General features: G+C 40.2%; 2 protein-coding genes across 2 annotated transcripts in view; one reads left to right on the forward strand and one right to left on the reverse strand.

Annotated features, from left to right (window-relative positions):
• The window catches only part of lhfpl7 (LHFPL tetraspan subfamily member 7), a gene marked incomplete at both ends in the record, with an annotated part of 77,722 nt that extends 73,952 nt beyond the window's left edge, over positions 1-3,770 (forward strand). The window contains one exon of the mRNA XM_083689459.1: positions 3,544-3,770. Coding sequence (XP_083545585.1) covers positions 3,544-3,770 — 227 coding nt within the window. The remainder of the gene's footprint in view (positions 1-3,543) is intronic.
• Positions 3,771-7,981: 4,211 nt separating this feature from the next.
• Positions 7,982-10,618, reverse strand: spata22 (spermatogenesis associated 22; the record flags this gene model as incomplete). Its single annotated transcript, XM_083695197.1, has 7 exons — positions 7,982-8,173; positions 8,806-8,903; positions 8,994-9,120; positions 9,374-9,710; positions 9,834-10,020; positions 10,245-10,379; positions 10,582-10,618. 7 exons carry the CDS (start codon positions 10,616-10,618, stop codon positions 7,982-7,984), a joined length of 1,113 nt encoding a protein of 370 aa, XP_083551323.1.
• Positions 10,619-15,022: the final 4,404 nt, after the last annotated feature.

Here is a 15,022-nt window from a genome sequence, read left to right on the forward strand (position 1 = left end):
ATTAACTTCATGTTGATTGTGCTGTTGTTGTATTCAGCAAGACAGCAATAGAGAAGCAGTAACTGATGTGGCTTCACCATTTGTCTCTGTTAAGCCTTTAAGTAATATCCCTATGTGATGCATATTTATATTGGGGCTGCAGTAAAGCCATCAGCAGTGATTTTTCAATGTTTATACTTGCTCATTTCTCATCTGCTCTACTGTACAGTTTCATTAGGATCCAGGGTGATAATGAGGCTGACCTGAGGAGGGAATGATGAAGGAATAGACACAGGTTGTATTGTAAGGAGACGTGATCACTAGGTGACTGTACAGTATCTGATCTGTTGGTAGTGGGGGTATGAGTGCAGTTAGCCTTTCAGTGCAATCTTTGCTACCACACACAAGTGTGCGCACACACACAAACACACACACATACACACATGTACACAGCTGATAAAGAGAGTGGCAGTGATGGACCTACCCCAAGGTATACAATTATGACTTTGCCTTCCTTTGTGACCTGTGTTTGCATGTGTTTACGTGTGTTTGTGTGTACGGGAGTCAATCCTCTTAAACCAACATGAAGTGTGTGTGTGTGTGTGTGTGTGTGTGTGTGTGTGTGTGTGTGTGTGTGTGTGTGTGTGTGTGTGTGTGTGTGTGTGTGTGTGTGTGTGTGTGCGCACGTACTATAGACCTATATATATGAAACTGAGACACATTAGCCTCTGGCTGACCTAAACTAGACTTTCCCCATTGTTACCTCTGTCTATCTCTTTGCCATTATGTGTCCTGATGGACTCCCTGCTCTCCAGTCCCACCTGATTAGTGTTGGATAATCACTCTCCCCACATCACTCCATTGCCACTCCTTGATCCCCCACAATGCACTGTGTTGAGAAGCCCAGGAAGTCCAGTAAACTGTGTCTAATAGGAGGCAGGAAGGAGATGGTTTGTGTGCTGAATGCTTTTTACTGCCCTGCAGCTATTGTGGAGACGGCTCTTTAAACTCCCTGTAATTGCGTTTTAACGGCACTTCCTCATGGCTAACTGCGTTTATTAGTGCTGTACCTGCCGCCCAAGTGTGGCTTTAAGAGTCCCCCGTCCTGATGAATAGGCATTGGTTGGCCAGCCTGAGACACACATCCAAATTATCACTGTTAGTTTAGATAATACTTGGTGCCTGGAAATTGTAACAGTAGACTAGTATACTGTACTGTATAAGTCATCTCAATAGTCATTTGTGGCTCATGAGCTACACAGATTTTTCCTGTTTCAGTAACTTAGGTGTTACCAGCCGTTGTGGGCATTTTGCATTCAGGTGAACTCAGCAACACTCCCAGGCCCTCCTGCAGAATAACTTGAGTTTGCTCTTTATAATCAGACCTCCTTTATCTCCCTCTAACATGTCAATAAAACATGGGACATTCAATATGCCATATCATATGAGTAGAGAGTACACTTCTCCTGGAGGCCAGAGTAATGAATGCTGGAAGGTTACCATAAGCAGTTTCACTGCATGCCATCATCATGTCATTTGTCACCCCATAGGCTTTGAAAAGCTTCTATATTCATGAGATTGAGTTCACCCGACCGTGTCCATAGTGTTTTACTCAAGGTTGAACACAAGTCAACACCAATACATGTAGTCCTGAAAAACTGCAATTCCATAGGAATTCAAAATCCATAGGCAAATGATATGATTGAATCTCTCCAGTATTCCTACAGAATTTACTTCATACTGTAGTCTAGACTGAATCCATGTGGAGTGTGTGCAGTGTTCAGCTGCTGATACGACTTCTGTAGACTTGTACGCTCTTGATAAGTCTGTTCCCATTAACAGAGCTATGCAGTCTGCAGAGATCATATCGACCTGAGGCACAGCGCTTATCTGATGCAGACAACAATTGCACTGTATACCCTCTTCTGCCTCTGTCGATGAAACCCTGCGCTCAGGGATCTCCTGCCACTCGTTCAAGTCTGCGTCGTGGTTGATTTAATTTCTGCATTGATTATTGGAGATTTGGAGTGTTGTTCATTATTTATCCATTTGGGTTTCAGCGGAGGCAGGCTGTGAATGCTGTCACCCCAGTGTAGGATTAAAGGGCCTTGAAAGGGAGCCCTGCCTGTGTCTGTGTGCACCTTCCACAAAGCCAATGATAGTTTGATAGAGAAGGCCATTAAAGTGTCATTAGGGAGCGGCTTTGAGGAGCCGGGCCCCTGCAGATAAACACGAGGCCATGCTGAGAGCAGGTCTGAGCAGCGGGCTGGGGGTACAGCCTCAGCCTCAAAGAGCCCTATGGAATGAGGTGATGCTAGGACACACTGGCCTGGACTACACACACATACGCACACACGCATACACACTTTCTCGCTCACACACACACACACACACACACACACACACATACACACACACACACACACACTCCTCTGCCCCTTCTATCTGTTTCTCTGCCTTCTCTCTCTCTCTTTCTCTCTCTCTCTCTCTCCCTGTTCCATTTCCTCTGATTCCTTTTTTGCCAAATCTTTCTGTTTTTGTCCTCTCTTATCATTCTGTTTCTCAGAGTGCTCAAACACCAACCAGGAAGTTTGAAATCTCTTGCGTTTCAAAATATATAGCTCACCGATGACTCTATAAAAAAATCCTAATCATTGCAGAAGGCAATCATTTGATATTTGTATCCTTATTGACTTATCTCACACTCCGCTATTACATTCTATGCAACACTGTCCTTGAAATTAGTACATTTCTTGTAGAATATACAGAGGAAAAAAAATGATATGCTGTGTTTCATAGACAACTGTGGATGGCTTAGGCTCACCATCGAAATCCATAGCCTTCAATACCCCACCCAGTACCCTGCAAGTCAATTTTCGCTGCTTGCCAGCACTGGCAGACTTGACTCAATTTGTAAAACTGAGCCACTCGCTTGCTGCATGGGCACTGAGGATGTGATACTGTCTGGGAAAGGTGAGCACTGCATAAGCAGGCTCTTTTCTTGGGGTTGCCAGTTTTGTGATGAGGAGTGCTAATGGTTTTTGTAGACAGGATTCACTTTGCATTAGCAGGGCCTGCCAATCAACAGCCATCAGTGCTCCTTTTTAATATATAAAAAGCTTCACATCCTGCCCTGTGAGACTATCTCAATCATGATTTATTTTCTTATTTGATCCATTCAGGGTGCAACTAGAGATAGTGCCAAAGGCTCCTAAATGACTCTCTTGACTGTGTCTTTGAGGTGTCTGCTCATAATGTAGAACATCTACTGCCACCAAGTGGTCATGAGTTAATAGGAACACGAGTGACTCCGGTAGCTGGATTTAGCTCCGTTGAAGGTGTGATTATTGAAATGACCGTATGAGAGAGTAAAGCCAGTCTGTGGAGTTATACATCATTTTGTAGTAATAAAAGAAAGGTGAATGTTTCAAATGTGCTTTCTCTAGAATTAAAAACACAACCAAATAACACCCTACAGTATTTTTTACATTTTAATGGCTTGCAAAGTATGACAACCTAGAGCACTTGTAAATGTAACCTGTGTTTCCTATGTCTCTCCTGCAGTGTTCATCATGGGCTCTGGGCTGCTGGTGTATCCCTTCGGTCTCAACTCCACCCTGGTGCGGTCCTTCTGCGGAGACTCAGACATCTACTATGCCGGGGAGTGCCAGATTGGCTGGGGCTACATGCTGGCCATCGTTGGTGTGATGCTCACTCTCTTCCTGCCCTTCTTTGCCAAATATGCACCAAAGGAGCAGCTGTCCCCTACCCCTCTACCCACTCTCTTATAGTGCAACAACTAATCCCCAGTCTCTCGAAGACTCTCCCAACTCCCTACTTCCCTGTTTGATGTCATGGAGGAACCCCCGCATCTCCTTTTCAACAGGATGCCATTTGAAAGGCCCTGCCCACTTATATACTGAAAAAACAGTTTCTTTGATTTGATTGATCCAATTGAATGGAACTTGTTTTTGTTTTGTTTTGTTTTTAACCAACGTCAAACTTTAATTCACTATATTATGTCATTTCACTAATAAGTCACCCTTCTTGTCAATTTGTGAACTTTTTACTGGTCAGACTTCTTTGATATTTGGTATCTTTTCTGAAAGGAAAAAGACACAATGACTAATAACCTCTATTCAAATGGTATGCAGAACATAGACATTGCTATCATGAGTAAAACATTAACAACAGAGGTTCAAGAATATACTATATGATATGGCTCCATGGCAACAAACGTAAACGTGTTAATGTGGGGGAACAGAGTGGTCAAGTATAACATTCCAAAGTAGTCAGGGAGTTGTTTGCATGAAAAAAAGTGGAAAAGTGGAATCTTCCAAAAGATCAAGGAAGGCATGAGATTAACTGACATGATAGATTTCTACAATGGTAGCAAAGGATGTCGACACATTTCTGTCAATGTGCTTCAATGGATCAACATTAAAAACCAACAAGATGATTAAAACAAGATGAGGATCAGAATAGACATGAAGATGGACAGAGACCCAACAGATCTCAACAGTGGGGTCCCAAGAATCCATGGATTCCACAGGGCGGTGGAGTTTGGATTGTACATATACAGTGCCTTTGGAAAGTATTCAGACCCCTTCACTTTTTCCACATTTTGTTGTGTTATAGACTCAACTTAAAATGGATTAAATTAAAGAATTTGCCATCAATCCATACACAATACCCCAGAATGACAAAGTGAAAACAGGTTTTTAGAAATGTCAGTAAATGTATTAAAATTGAAATACAGAAATACCTCATGTACATAAGTATTCAGACCCTTTGGTATGACTCTTAAAATTAGCTAAAATCAAAAATGTCATCAACAAATCATTCAATAAGTTGAATTGAGTCCATCTTAATGCAAGGATAATAGTTCATGTAATTTTGGAATTAATATCTTTGTTTTTATAGGGTCTCTGCATAGGAATCAATTACACACTGTGTGGATCAGGTTGTCATTACAAACTGAGCAAATGGAGAGGAACAAAACTGCCCAGGAATGCGACCCTGAGGCCTGGGGAGACTTACAAAAATTGACAAAGTTGAATGGTGGAGAGGAAAAAGCACAGTCGATGGGACAACATCATCTCAGTCACTCTACAAAATTGGTCTATAACCAAGTGGTCAAAAAGAATCCCTTAATGTAAAATAATCTCATATCCATAATTGTGTTTGCAACAATGAATTCAAGTGATACAGTAAAGAAAGTGGCTGGAAATGTGTTTATTTGGTTTTACTACAAAGCATTAAGTTTGGTGCAGATCCAGCACATGCAATGCAGTTTCTGCACCATCTCTTGTGTGAAGAATAGTGGTAGCTGTATCAAGTTATGGGTATGTTTGTTACTGGCAGGGACTGGGGAGTTTGTCAGGATCAAGAAAAAACTATGACATTTGCTGAGTTGGTAGTGACATCCTAATCTACATTGATTCCTATGCAAATCAAAGACCCTATAAAAACAAAGATTTGAAGAGATTAAGATGGACTCAATTCAACTTATTGAGTGATTTGTTGATGACATTTTTGCATTTTAGCTGATTTTAAGAGTCTCATAGCAAAGGGTCTGAATATTTATGTACATGATCTATTTCTGTATTTCAATTTTAATAAATTCACTGAAATTTCTAAAAACCTGTTTTCACTTCGTCATTCTGGGGTATTGTGTGTGGATTGATGGCAAATTCTTATAATATAATCCATTTTAAATTGAGTCTGTAACACAACAAAATGTGGAGAAAGTGAAGGGGTCTGAATACTTTCAGAAGGCACTGTAAGATTCTGGTTCCAGATGCAGTTCTAGTTCAGCATCAAATAATGCTGTGGCCGTAGAGATGATGGACGTATATCATACAATGAAATTTCACCCCTGGAGGCTTTCACCTTCAGGACGGGTGGAGGGGACAAAGATGTTTTCCATTTCAGCACGTCTTGTAACAAAGCAGTGAACCATCAGACAGGAACAATTCCAATATTTAAGACGTTGAAGACACGTCAAGGAGGTGAATCATACTGTACATACAGCATCTGACCTGCCTTCAAGACAAATTAATATCTTGTCTTTTCTCAATAAGTGACTGCATCATCACAAAATAATTGTCTGAAAGTAAAGTTTCAAAGCAATGTGGAAGCAATTGTTTTACATTTTATCTTTGGGATGATATAGCATCCTTTTGTCAACCTTTTCCAGAAGTCCTAGTGTTAATATGATTGTCTTGTTTACCCAAGTATTTTTTTCTTTTTGATTTTTACTCCACAAAATACTATACACTATAATTCAGGACTACTTCAGGACTACAAAGGCAAGGAGATAAGACAGCATTGTTTAGAATGCAGATTAAGTTGGGGTTAGTTAATAGTAAAACAGTTGATCTAGATTAGTAAATCTGCTCTGACCATACCAACTTGTGCCTTTTAACATAACCAAGACAAGTAACTAAAATCCTATTTATCAGGTTACCTTACCTTATTACCTTCTTTCGAAAAACTGTGGATATCCTTGTGTAAAGTGTTCTTATTTGGTTATTTTCTCTATGTATGTTGTACTTTTCTGTAGCTATGTTTCAAGTTGTGCTTCTGTACATGGTGGTATGATCTTGTTGAACTTGGAAAACATTTTCTTGAAGAAAAAAGCTGATGCCTTCTAATGATTGAAGGTAATGACTTAGAGCTGTACTTGTGTTGAATTATGCCCTGACGAATTTGCCAATTAATCATAAGAGGTAAATCACTTTAATCGCTGAATTAAAAGGTTGCGACATGCGGCTAATGCATTAATTCCTGGCATGCCCATACTATGTGATTTAGAATCTGAGTGGCAGAGCTCGAGAGCGCTACAAATTGAACTTAGCCCGCAGTTATCAGTGTTGAGTTGACACATTATCCAGAAAATGTGTGAAGCATGGCTAAAAAATAATTAGCTCCTGAGATAAGCTAATGGCTCATTGTTTTGCTTACCCATTCCTCCTAACAGAATTGTTTTATTCCTGCCATGTTCCAAATGCAAATTGTATAATTTTCAGCTATACAGCTACCGTAGTTCAACACATCTGAGCGCTTTTACACGCTGTATTCCAGTCGGTAAATGTGAGTGTAATCCTCCTTGATGATGGGTTGAACTTCATTGATTATTGCCAAAATAGCCTACTAGTAGGAAGAAATCCTGATATTGAAAATGATTGTGGTTATGTTGCCATGTTTTGAAAACAAAACAAGGAAAGAAATTGGTGGTATTTGTATTGGACCTCATACTGTGCTTGATAGTCGGAATGACTGGGGTTACTGCGCCTGACTTTTCTGCCAATATGTTGAAACATTCTGTGTCAAGTCTAAGCACTGGTAAAACTCCGTTTTTGTAGAGTAGAAGTATTGGGTTTTCCATTGTGATATGTTTGTTGTAAATAAACAAATAACTGTATGTGAGTTCACTTTTCATTCTAAACTGCCCCCTTTTTGAAAGATATATTTTGAGATATTACCTCATCAATGTGTTTGTTTTTCCTGAAACTAGCCTCTTAACAATGTTTGCTGTTCTGTGAATTTTCTTTGTAATAAAATGTTTCATAAATGAGGAGGAAGAGGTTTTATTTTGTGTCCCAATGACACATCGGTTCAATCTCTTAACATAAAAATAAATACAGTTTTATATCCCAAGAAACATGTGAATAATTAATAATGTTATGCTGTAATACAGCTCTGCTGAAATTCATAACTGCAAAAATCTAATTTGTTTCTTGTCACAAACTCATGCAACATACAAATGGCACCCTTTACAGGCAATAATAACAGTTGGTATGTTATACACTTGAATCACACAGTTCAGACCTGTCTTAAAATAACAAATAAATGTTCTCATCATTGGACAAATCATATTAGACAAATGCCATTAAAGGGAAGAACTCTTGGTCCACAGTATATATTCACACAGCATAAACAGCCAAATAGCTTTTGCACCAATGAGGATAAATCCCAAATGGGTTTATTCTGCTGGGGGTCAGACTTCACTAAGTGACTTCACCAGTGCCCTCATTTCTGCATCAGACACCTTGACAGACTCGTGGGCATTCCTCTGCTCTGAGGGTAGGGCAGCTCTGACAGACACACAGGTAAGAACGTCTCGGGCACGGTCATAGTTCCCCACACATCGGTGGACCTGACCACGAATCAGCCTGGGCAGCTGCACCTCCTGTTGGGGATGAAGCAAGACAAAGGGTAACGGTATCTGAGAATAATCAATATCCTATAATACACACACTAAATCAATCATGATCAGCTAATGGAAATAGGACAGATAGTTACAAGTGACAAGAACAGCACTTTTAGTAAAGGATTCCTTAGGATTTTGTGAACCTCATCCCCAGGCTATTGTGCATAGCGCATATAAGCCTGGAATAACAACGACTCAAACCTGGCCTTAGTGGGAGTGAGTTTACTGAGTAAAGTATTTGTTATTATTTGACTTAAGCGAATCTGCTGCAAGGCATAGCGCCGAATCAGAAACGTGCGGTGTGCAAGCACATGGGGGGGATGTGCAATGGGAGATGATTGATGCAAGGTGAAGCAAATGGCCTTGCGTTGTGAGTTTTCTATGATCTTTCTATTGGCTTAATATAGGCCAGGTTTGATGCGTTGGTCCACCGGACCTTTCGCACATTTGGGTGGAAGTGTCTGGGAACAAGACTAGAATTTTGTAGGTGGATACTCAGTAACTGTTTTGATTGAACATGAAGCAAGTGATTTCATGTTCTCTTTTGATTAACTATAGACAGCCCTGCTACATCTATATTTAATATTTAAGAGCAAGTTGTTCTTACTCACATTTTCAAAGAAGACACATCGCACAACCTCTTTCCCATCTCTTATAAGGAAGTTCTTAGCTCCATGGGATCCAGTTGTAACTGCAGAGTCAAGGGTAGCTGTGGGAAGAATATTGTCTGTTAGAGTTAGTACATTACCAAAAGGTAAAGATACATACTCAATGTTATAGTACACTTAAAACAACTCACCAAAAATCTCAAATAGGTAAGGGGCTCTGTCTTTAAACTGGCTCCAGTGTCTCATGCCATCAATAACAGCAGTCAAGATCCGTAAGGAGTTTTCAATCACTGGTTTGACCTGAAACGCAGACGGTGTCTTCTCACCACAGAAAACAAAAGTGCATAAATCACTGATCTCTATCAATGAACAACATTATAAAATGTTTCATTACAGCTTGTATGGGAGGTACTTCTTGTTTTATTTTTAGCTTCTCTATTGCATTAAATACACAAACAATTTAATATCCACTTTGTTGACAATGATCTACTGATTTCTTGGTCTTGCTACATTACACTATGATTTCCAATTAGCACAGATTACTATTTTTCTTTTCTTTTTTCATTTTTACCTGAGGCTGAGAGGTAGTTTGGGTGTGATAAGTGTCTGTAATCTGTTTTGGTGGCCCAGTGTTAGGGGTTGATTTAAATTTCCATGAGGTGTTTTGTTGTTGAGGCCCTGGAATAGGTGTGTTTGGTGGAGGTGGTCTAGACTGCAGGGAATGAAGAGCCTCTGGAGGGTTGGCCTGTCTATAAGCTGACTGCTGACCCATTTCAGAGTAGCTACTTGGGGGTACAGGCTTGTTCTGTGTGTTCCCACTGCTGCAAGAGGTAGGGTAGTTGCTCTGTCTAAGGTTTGTGGTGGTTCTAGAGTCTTGCCTTTTTGCTTGCTGCTGTCCTATCTGTGAACTGGAAACATATGTGTCAACCAGACAACACTAAAATGATCACCACTCATATAAACACAAATTCTTTCAAACATTTTATGATGTATCAAGTTGTTCACTTGGGAGCAGATTCCATTTACTATACCCGGTGTTTCCAGGTTTGAATGGATGTGGCATGGGTGTGTAGCCTCTTCCCACAGGTCCGGGTGCAGGTCTACTGTTGACATACTGCTGTTGAGAGTGTGGGTTGACTTGTCTGTTCCATTGACTAGTGTTCTGAGTAGCAGGTGCAGGACAGCTTTGTGCTTGATTCTGGTAATATCCAGAGTTTCCTGAGCAAAGGTAGAAATTATTTTGAGGTTTTGAAGCACCAATGTGTGAGAAGCACAATTGATGTCTGATACCCTTTTTGTTTCGTAGTATGTGGTGCCATCTAGTGACTGATATAAGGCAATGTCTATTAAAGTAAACAATTCAGAAATAAATGACAAAGAGCAGTTTATGCATGATAGAAGACAATTCATATGATTAGCCTGAGTCAAATGAGAAATATTACCTAGTGTAATGTTGGATGAAGCAGAGCCAGTGGACATGTATTCGTTGCTGGAGCAGAATTCATTCTCTGAGGGATTAGATGTCAGGGGTAATCTGCTCCTTTTCTTCTGATTAAACAGCGGCACAGAGAGGCAGCCTGTAAAAACACATGATACATATTTCATACCCCCCCCCAACAGTGTCTTTGGTATATTTAGAGCCAAGCACACGCAGTAGGAAGTAGGCAGTTGGCCTACACCAAATGAGTTTATTCATGTATTTATTTTGTCAGGCATTTTTTTATTTAAACCAATGCACCTATCATCAGCAAATCAAAATGCAATTTCACATAGGCCTACCTGCTGTTGGTCGAGTCTGTTGTTCATATCTTTTCATCTTATTTCAATGTCTTCACTCAATCGGAGATTCTTATGAAAGTACAGTAATAGTTTGTTACTTAGATGTACCATATGCCTTGAAAATGGAAAACTGTAGCTGTCTACTAGTAGCTACAGTAGCTAGCTAGCTCAGACCCTAGACCTAACGTTAGGCCTATCATCAGTTAGCTAACCATTTCTAGCTAGCAATTAACTAATTACTGCTTTAGTAAATAACCATAGCCACGTCCACAAACAAAGATTGTTGAAATGAAGAACATAATTGAATGACATTATTGGTTTCCGGTTTACCTGTCGTTGTTTGAAATGACACAGCTAGCTAGACTGCATCAAAACTCTGTGGAGTGATAAAGCGCCTCACACCGCCAGACAGACAGACAGCTGATCTCCACGCGCCAATTATGCCCGCGCTCTCTCTCCCAGAGCGAGAGACTATACGCGTCACTGTAGGCTACGCTCCATCATCATCGTTAGTATCTAGACGACATACAATATATCACTTTAAAGTTGTGTGTGTGTGTGTGTGTGTGTGTGTGTGTGTGTGTGTGTGTGTGTGTGTGTGTGTGTGTGTGTGTGTGTGTGTGTGTGTGTGTGTGGAGGGGGGGGGGGGGACCTTGTCCCCACCAAGGTAGATGTTAAGTGGGACAACCCTACCCTAACCCATAACTCCTTACCCTTATGCTAACCATAACCTTAGCTATAATAACCCTAACCTAACCATAAACTTAACCCTTCCCTAACAGTTTTACATTTCAACTTCAATGGTGTGATGTAAGAGTCAGACCATCCCAAGCATCCCACTTGGCATTAACTGACCCACCAAGCCATTACTGGGGTTAGGGCTACGGTTTAGGGTTAGGGTTATGACTAAGGTTAGGATTAGGGTTAGAGCTAGGTTTAGGGTTAATTCTAGGGAGCAGCTAAGGGATCACTTCAGTCTGAGCCTGCCTAGCCGATGACATTAGAGATGTTGGATAATTGGTCCAACTTCTTCTGAGTCAGAAGAATCAGGTGGATGAATAGAATGAATAGCCTACATTTCACACAAGAATGTCTGTGTTGCATGTTTTTTTATTCGGAAGGCGCAAAGAGCATCTACAATAACATTGATATGTCCTCTCAGTAAATTAGTAACTTTCCCTTAGCTCCTGACCAAAGGGTGCATTCTTTTGCATATTGCATATACCAATGGGAATCATAAGCGAAGGAGAGAGACTGTGTCAAAGTAGATTAGACATGTTTCATTTGTTGTGCAATGTAGGCCTATGTCATTCAGAACAGATTATGTTTGACCTGTCTCCAATCACAATTACTTGGCTGCCAGTGAAGGGTGCTTACAAAATGTGGTGGTTGATAATCAGCCAATAGGATTGAGTGCTTTGCCAAACAAGTGGTTCTTTTGTTTTGGAGGGATCACTGTATTCAATATATTTCATTCTGTTTTCTTTCTGAGGTGCACAGTGCAAGGTTTCTGGATCACAATATATTTAATATTCGATAAAGTATTATCAACTTTTGAGTTCAATATAATACTCATGTTCATTATAGCTTCAAAACTATAGTCCTGCATATAGTTGAGCACATGACAGAAGTGACACCGTCAGTCTCACATGGTCACAGTCAGGTGAACTCAAAGAACCTGAGCCCAGGTGAGATAGTTTGAGATTACTATTATCTCACAAGCTATGCAATTATCATATTAGAAGGAGGTTATTTATTTATACCATACCAAGGTGGGGTTTAGTGTTTAAACAGGCAAAATGCCAGTTCAGATCACTAGTGCACATGATTTATTCACACTAAATTAATTGCCTGAGAGAGAGAGAGAGAGAGACAGAGAGAGAAAGAGAGAGAGAGAGAGAGAGAGAGAGAGAGAGAACAGAACAGAACAGACTAGTGTGTGTGTGTGTGTGTGTGTGTGCGTGCGTGTGTGTGCGCGTGCAAGTGCGTGTGTGGGGGGGGAGGGGGGGGCATGAACCATAGAGCCTCTATGTGGGACTTCTCACTGGGCAAGCCTGGACTCCCGGCACTGGATCCTAGTGTCAGTTCACTCCATTCTTTATCACTGGAGGAATCCGTTAGCTTGTTAATCTAGCCACAGGAGGACACTGAGCTCACATCTGCTACTAGAGCCTTGCCAAAGAAACTGGTAATGGCTACAAATCCCTGTGTAGTACAGACAAATCGTTTTTTTAATTCTTTTTTTTTTAAATTTATTTATTCTTGTTTTCATACACACTTTCCCAACACATACATAGAATCAATGGCCGGAATGAAAGCGGTGGCTCTGAGTCTCCTCACTTTATTCATGGTGATGAAGTAGACTGCAAATGGAAGAGGAGGCATGGTCATGTGCATGGAGTTGTAGATATAGGAAATGACAAGGGTCAGGGCTGAGCTACCAGTGCTTCTCTTCATTAGCTTTGAGCCTGAGGGTAATAACAGACTCAGTGTGACTGTGTCATACCCAGAGAGAGTCCGAAGGCCACTCTTTTATGACACACATGGCCTCTCTGTGAGTGACTGTCTCGTGTTTCCAGGGTCCCTGCATCCATGGCAACGACGATTTGAATAGTCTTCTCAGGGAGCCTCATTACACTGCACCTCTTTCCCACCTCCCACAGCAATAATTGGTCTCTCAGAGAACTGATCAATTTTCAGTCTTTGAGTACAAAATCAATGACTCATCACTGGCAGTTCTCCAAAAGGGTGTTGCTTGGTGTGTAAGCATCAGTCAGCGTCAGTGTCATAATCACATTTGTGGGTGTGTGGGACAGTTGTTTGTTTTGCTGTATATGTAAGGCAAATACAGTACTCTATCTAAGCCACCCTGATGAACTGTGAGATGTGAACAACCATCCTTGCACTGCTGCTACTGTAGGTACAACCTTACAGGTACAATACTAGTGTCAGCATTTTCATTTCATTCCCAGACAATTTTATTAGGAGGAGTAAAGAATTAGCTTGTGGTCATGCATCGGAAGTATTCACTCGACCTGTATCACATAACCTGTACCAGTTTCCTGACATTTTATACCTTTTTAAATACCTTTTTAAAGTTTAAATACCTCACACATTCCTACAGAGCCTGAGGACTACATTCTGTTTGTCAGTTGTCTTGTTTAATTTTATTCTGTTTTAATTTGCACAAAAATTATCTATGAGCAAGTTGTACAGTATGTGTATTTTGTATTTCATTCATGACCATTTCAAACCTCAACTCAGTGTTTGCTGTCAATCCCAACAGTCAATTGTTTGTTATCCACTGTGATTAGTTCCTTGCTAATTGACTCAGGTGACTAGATGTAGCTAATAACCCAAGCCAAGTGTTAAGTTCATCATAATGAGTCAATGTCTGAATTTGCACAAAGATTAATAGTCATTTTTACCTCTGTGAGATGATGTTCAGTTTTATTGCTCCTTTGTACAATAAATCTAGTATTTCTACGTAGTTTTGTTCTCAGTGTGTTTTTAAAGCAAATAAGTGATGCAAATGTGAAATAATACAAGCTTCCATTTGCCAGACGCTTTCAAATTTTGTGCTTTACATACTGTATTTTATTTTCTCCCATATCATTTGTGCAGGATATAAGGTTCACTATAAGGCTCCTATAGCTAATACAGATTAAGACCAGTTCATAAATCCTGAGTTATCTCAGACTATCTACAACCACACCAGTGAACCCTGGTATATTTTAGGAACAAACTAATATAATAATAAAAATAATGACAATAATAAGACGTCTGTGTGTTTGTGTGTGGAGGTAGAAAAGGGCCATATACTATAGTTACTGTGCAGCAAATAAAAATCCCATCACAAGGAGTATGGAAATATATGTTTACAACCAAAAGAATAACCTGCAATTATTGTATCACATATCTTCCATGAGTTATAAGATTTCGATTTCGAAATTACATGCTGTACTAATGTACAATTCAAAGAGCATGCACAATGGATCACTCGATATTTCTAATTTCCACAGCTTGACTTTTATTACGTTTATTTTATAAAAAAAAATGTGAATGGTTTATAAGGTTTATTGAGTCAAGGGGACTGCTTATGTATGCACTGTATCACAACATGGAGAGTCATGTTGATTATTCATAAAGACTTGAAGCCACTCTCCTTATGAAAACCATATGGACTGGAGGGAGAGAAATTTTGCAGTTGTACTGACACTAGATTATACAGTAGTGGGTGTATTAAGACTTCAGTCATTCATGGCAAAAAACATTGTTATAATTTCCCTGATTTGCAATAACTTCATGTTATGTGGCCTTGTAGCTGAAGTCAGAAAACAGCCCCGGGTGCTCTCTCACAGCTGCCTGTTATTGGGAGGGACTTGTTAATTCACAAGGCTTGTTCCATGAAAACATGGCTGAGAGCCTGCGTCAGCCAGTG

Source organism: Argentina silus, assembly GCF_951799395.1.
Source record: "Argentina silus genome assembly, chromosome: 2".
NCBI lineage: Eukaryota > Metazoa > Chordata > Actinopteri > Argentiniformes > Argentinidae > Argentina > Argentina silus.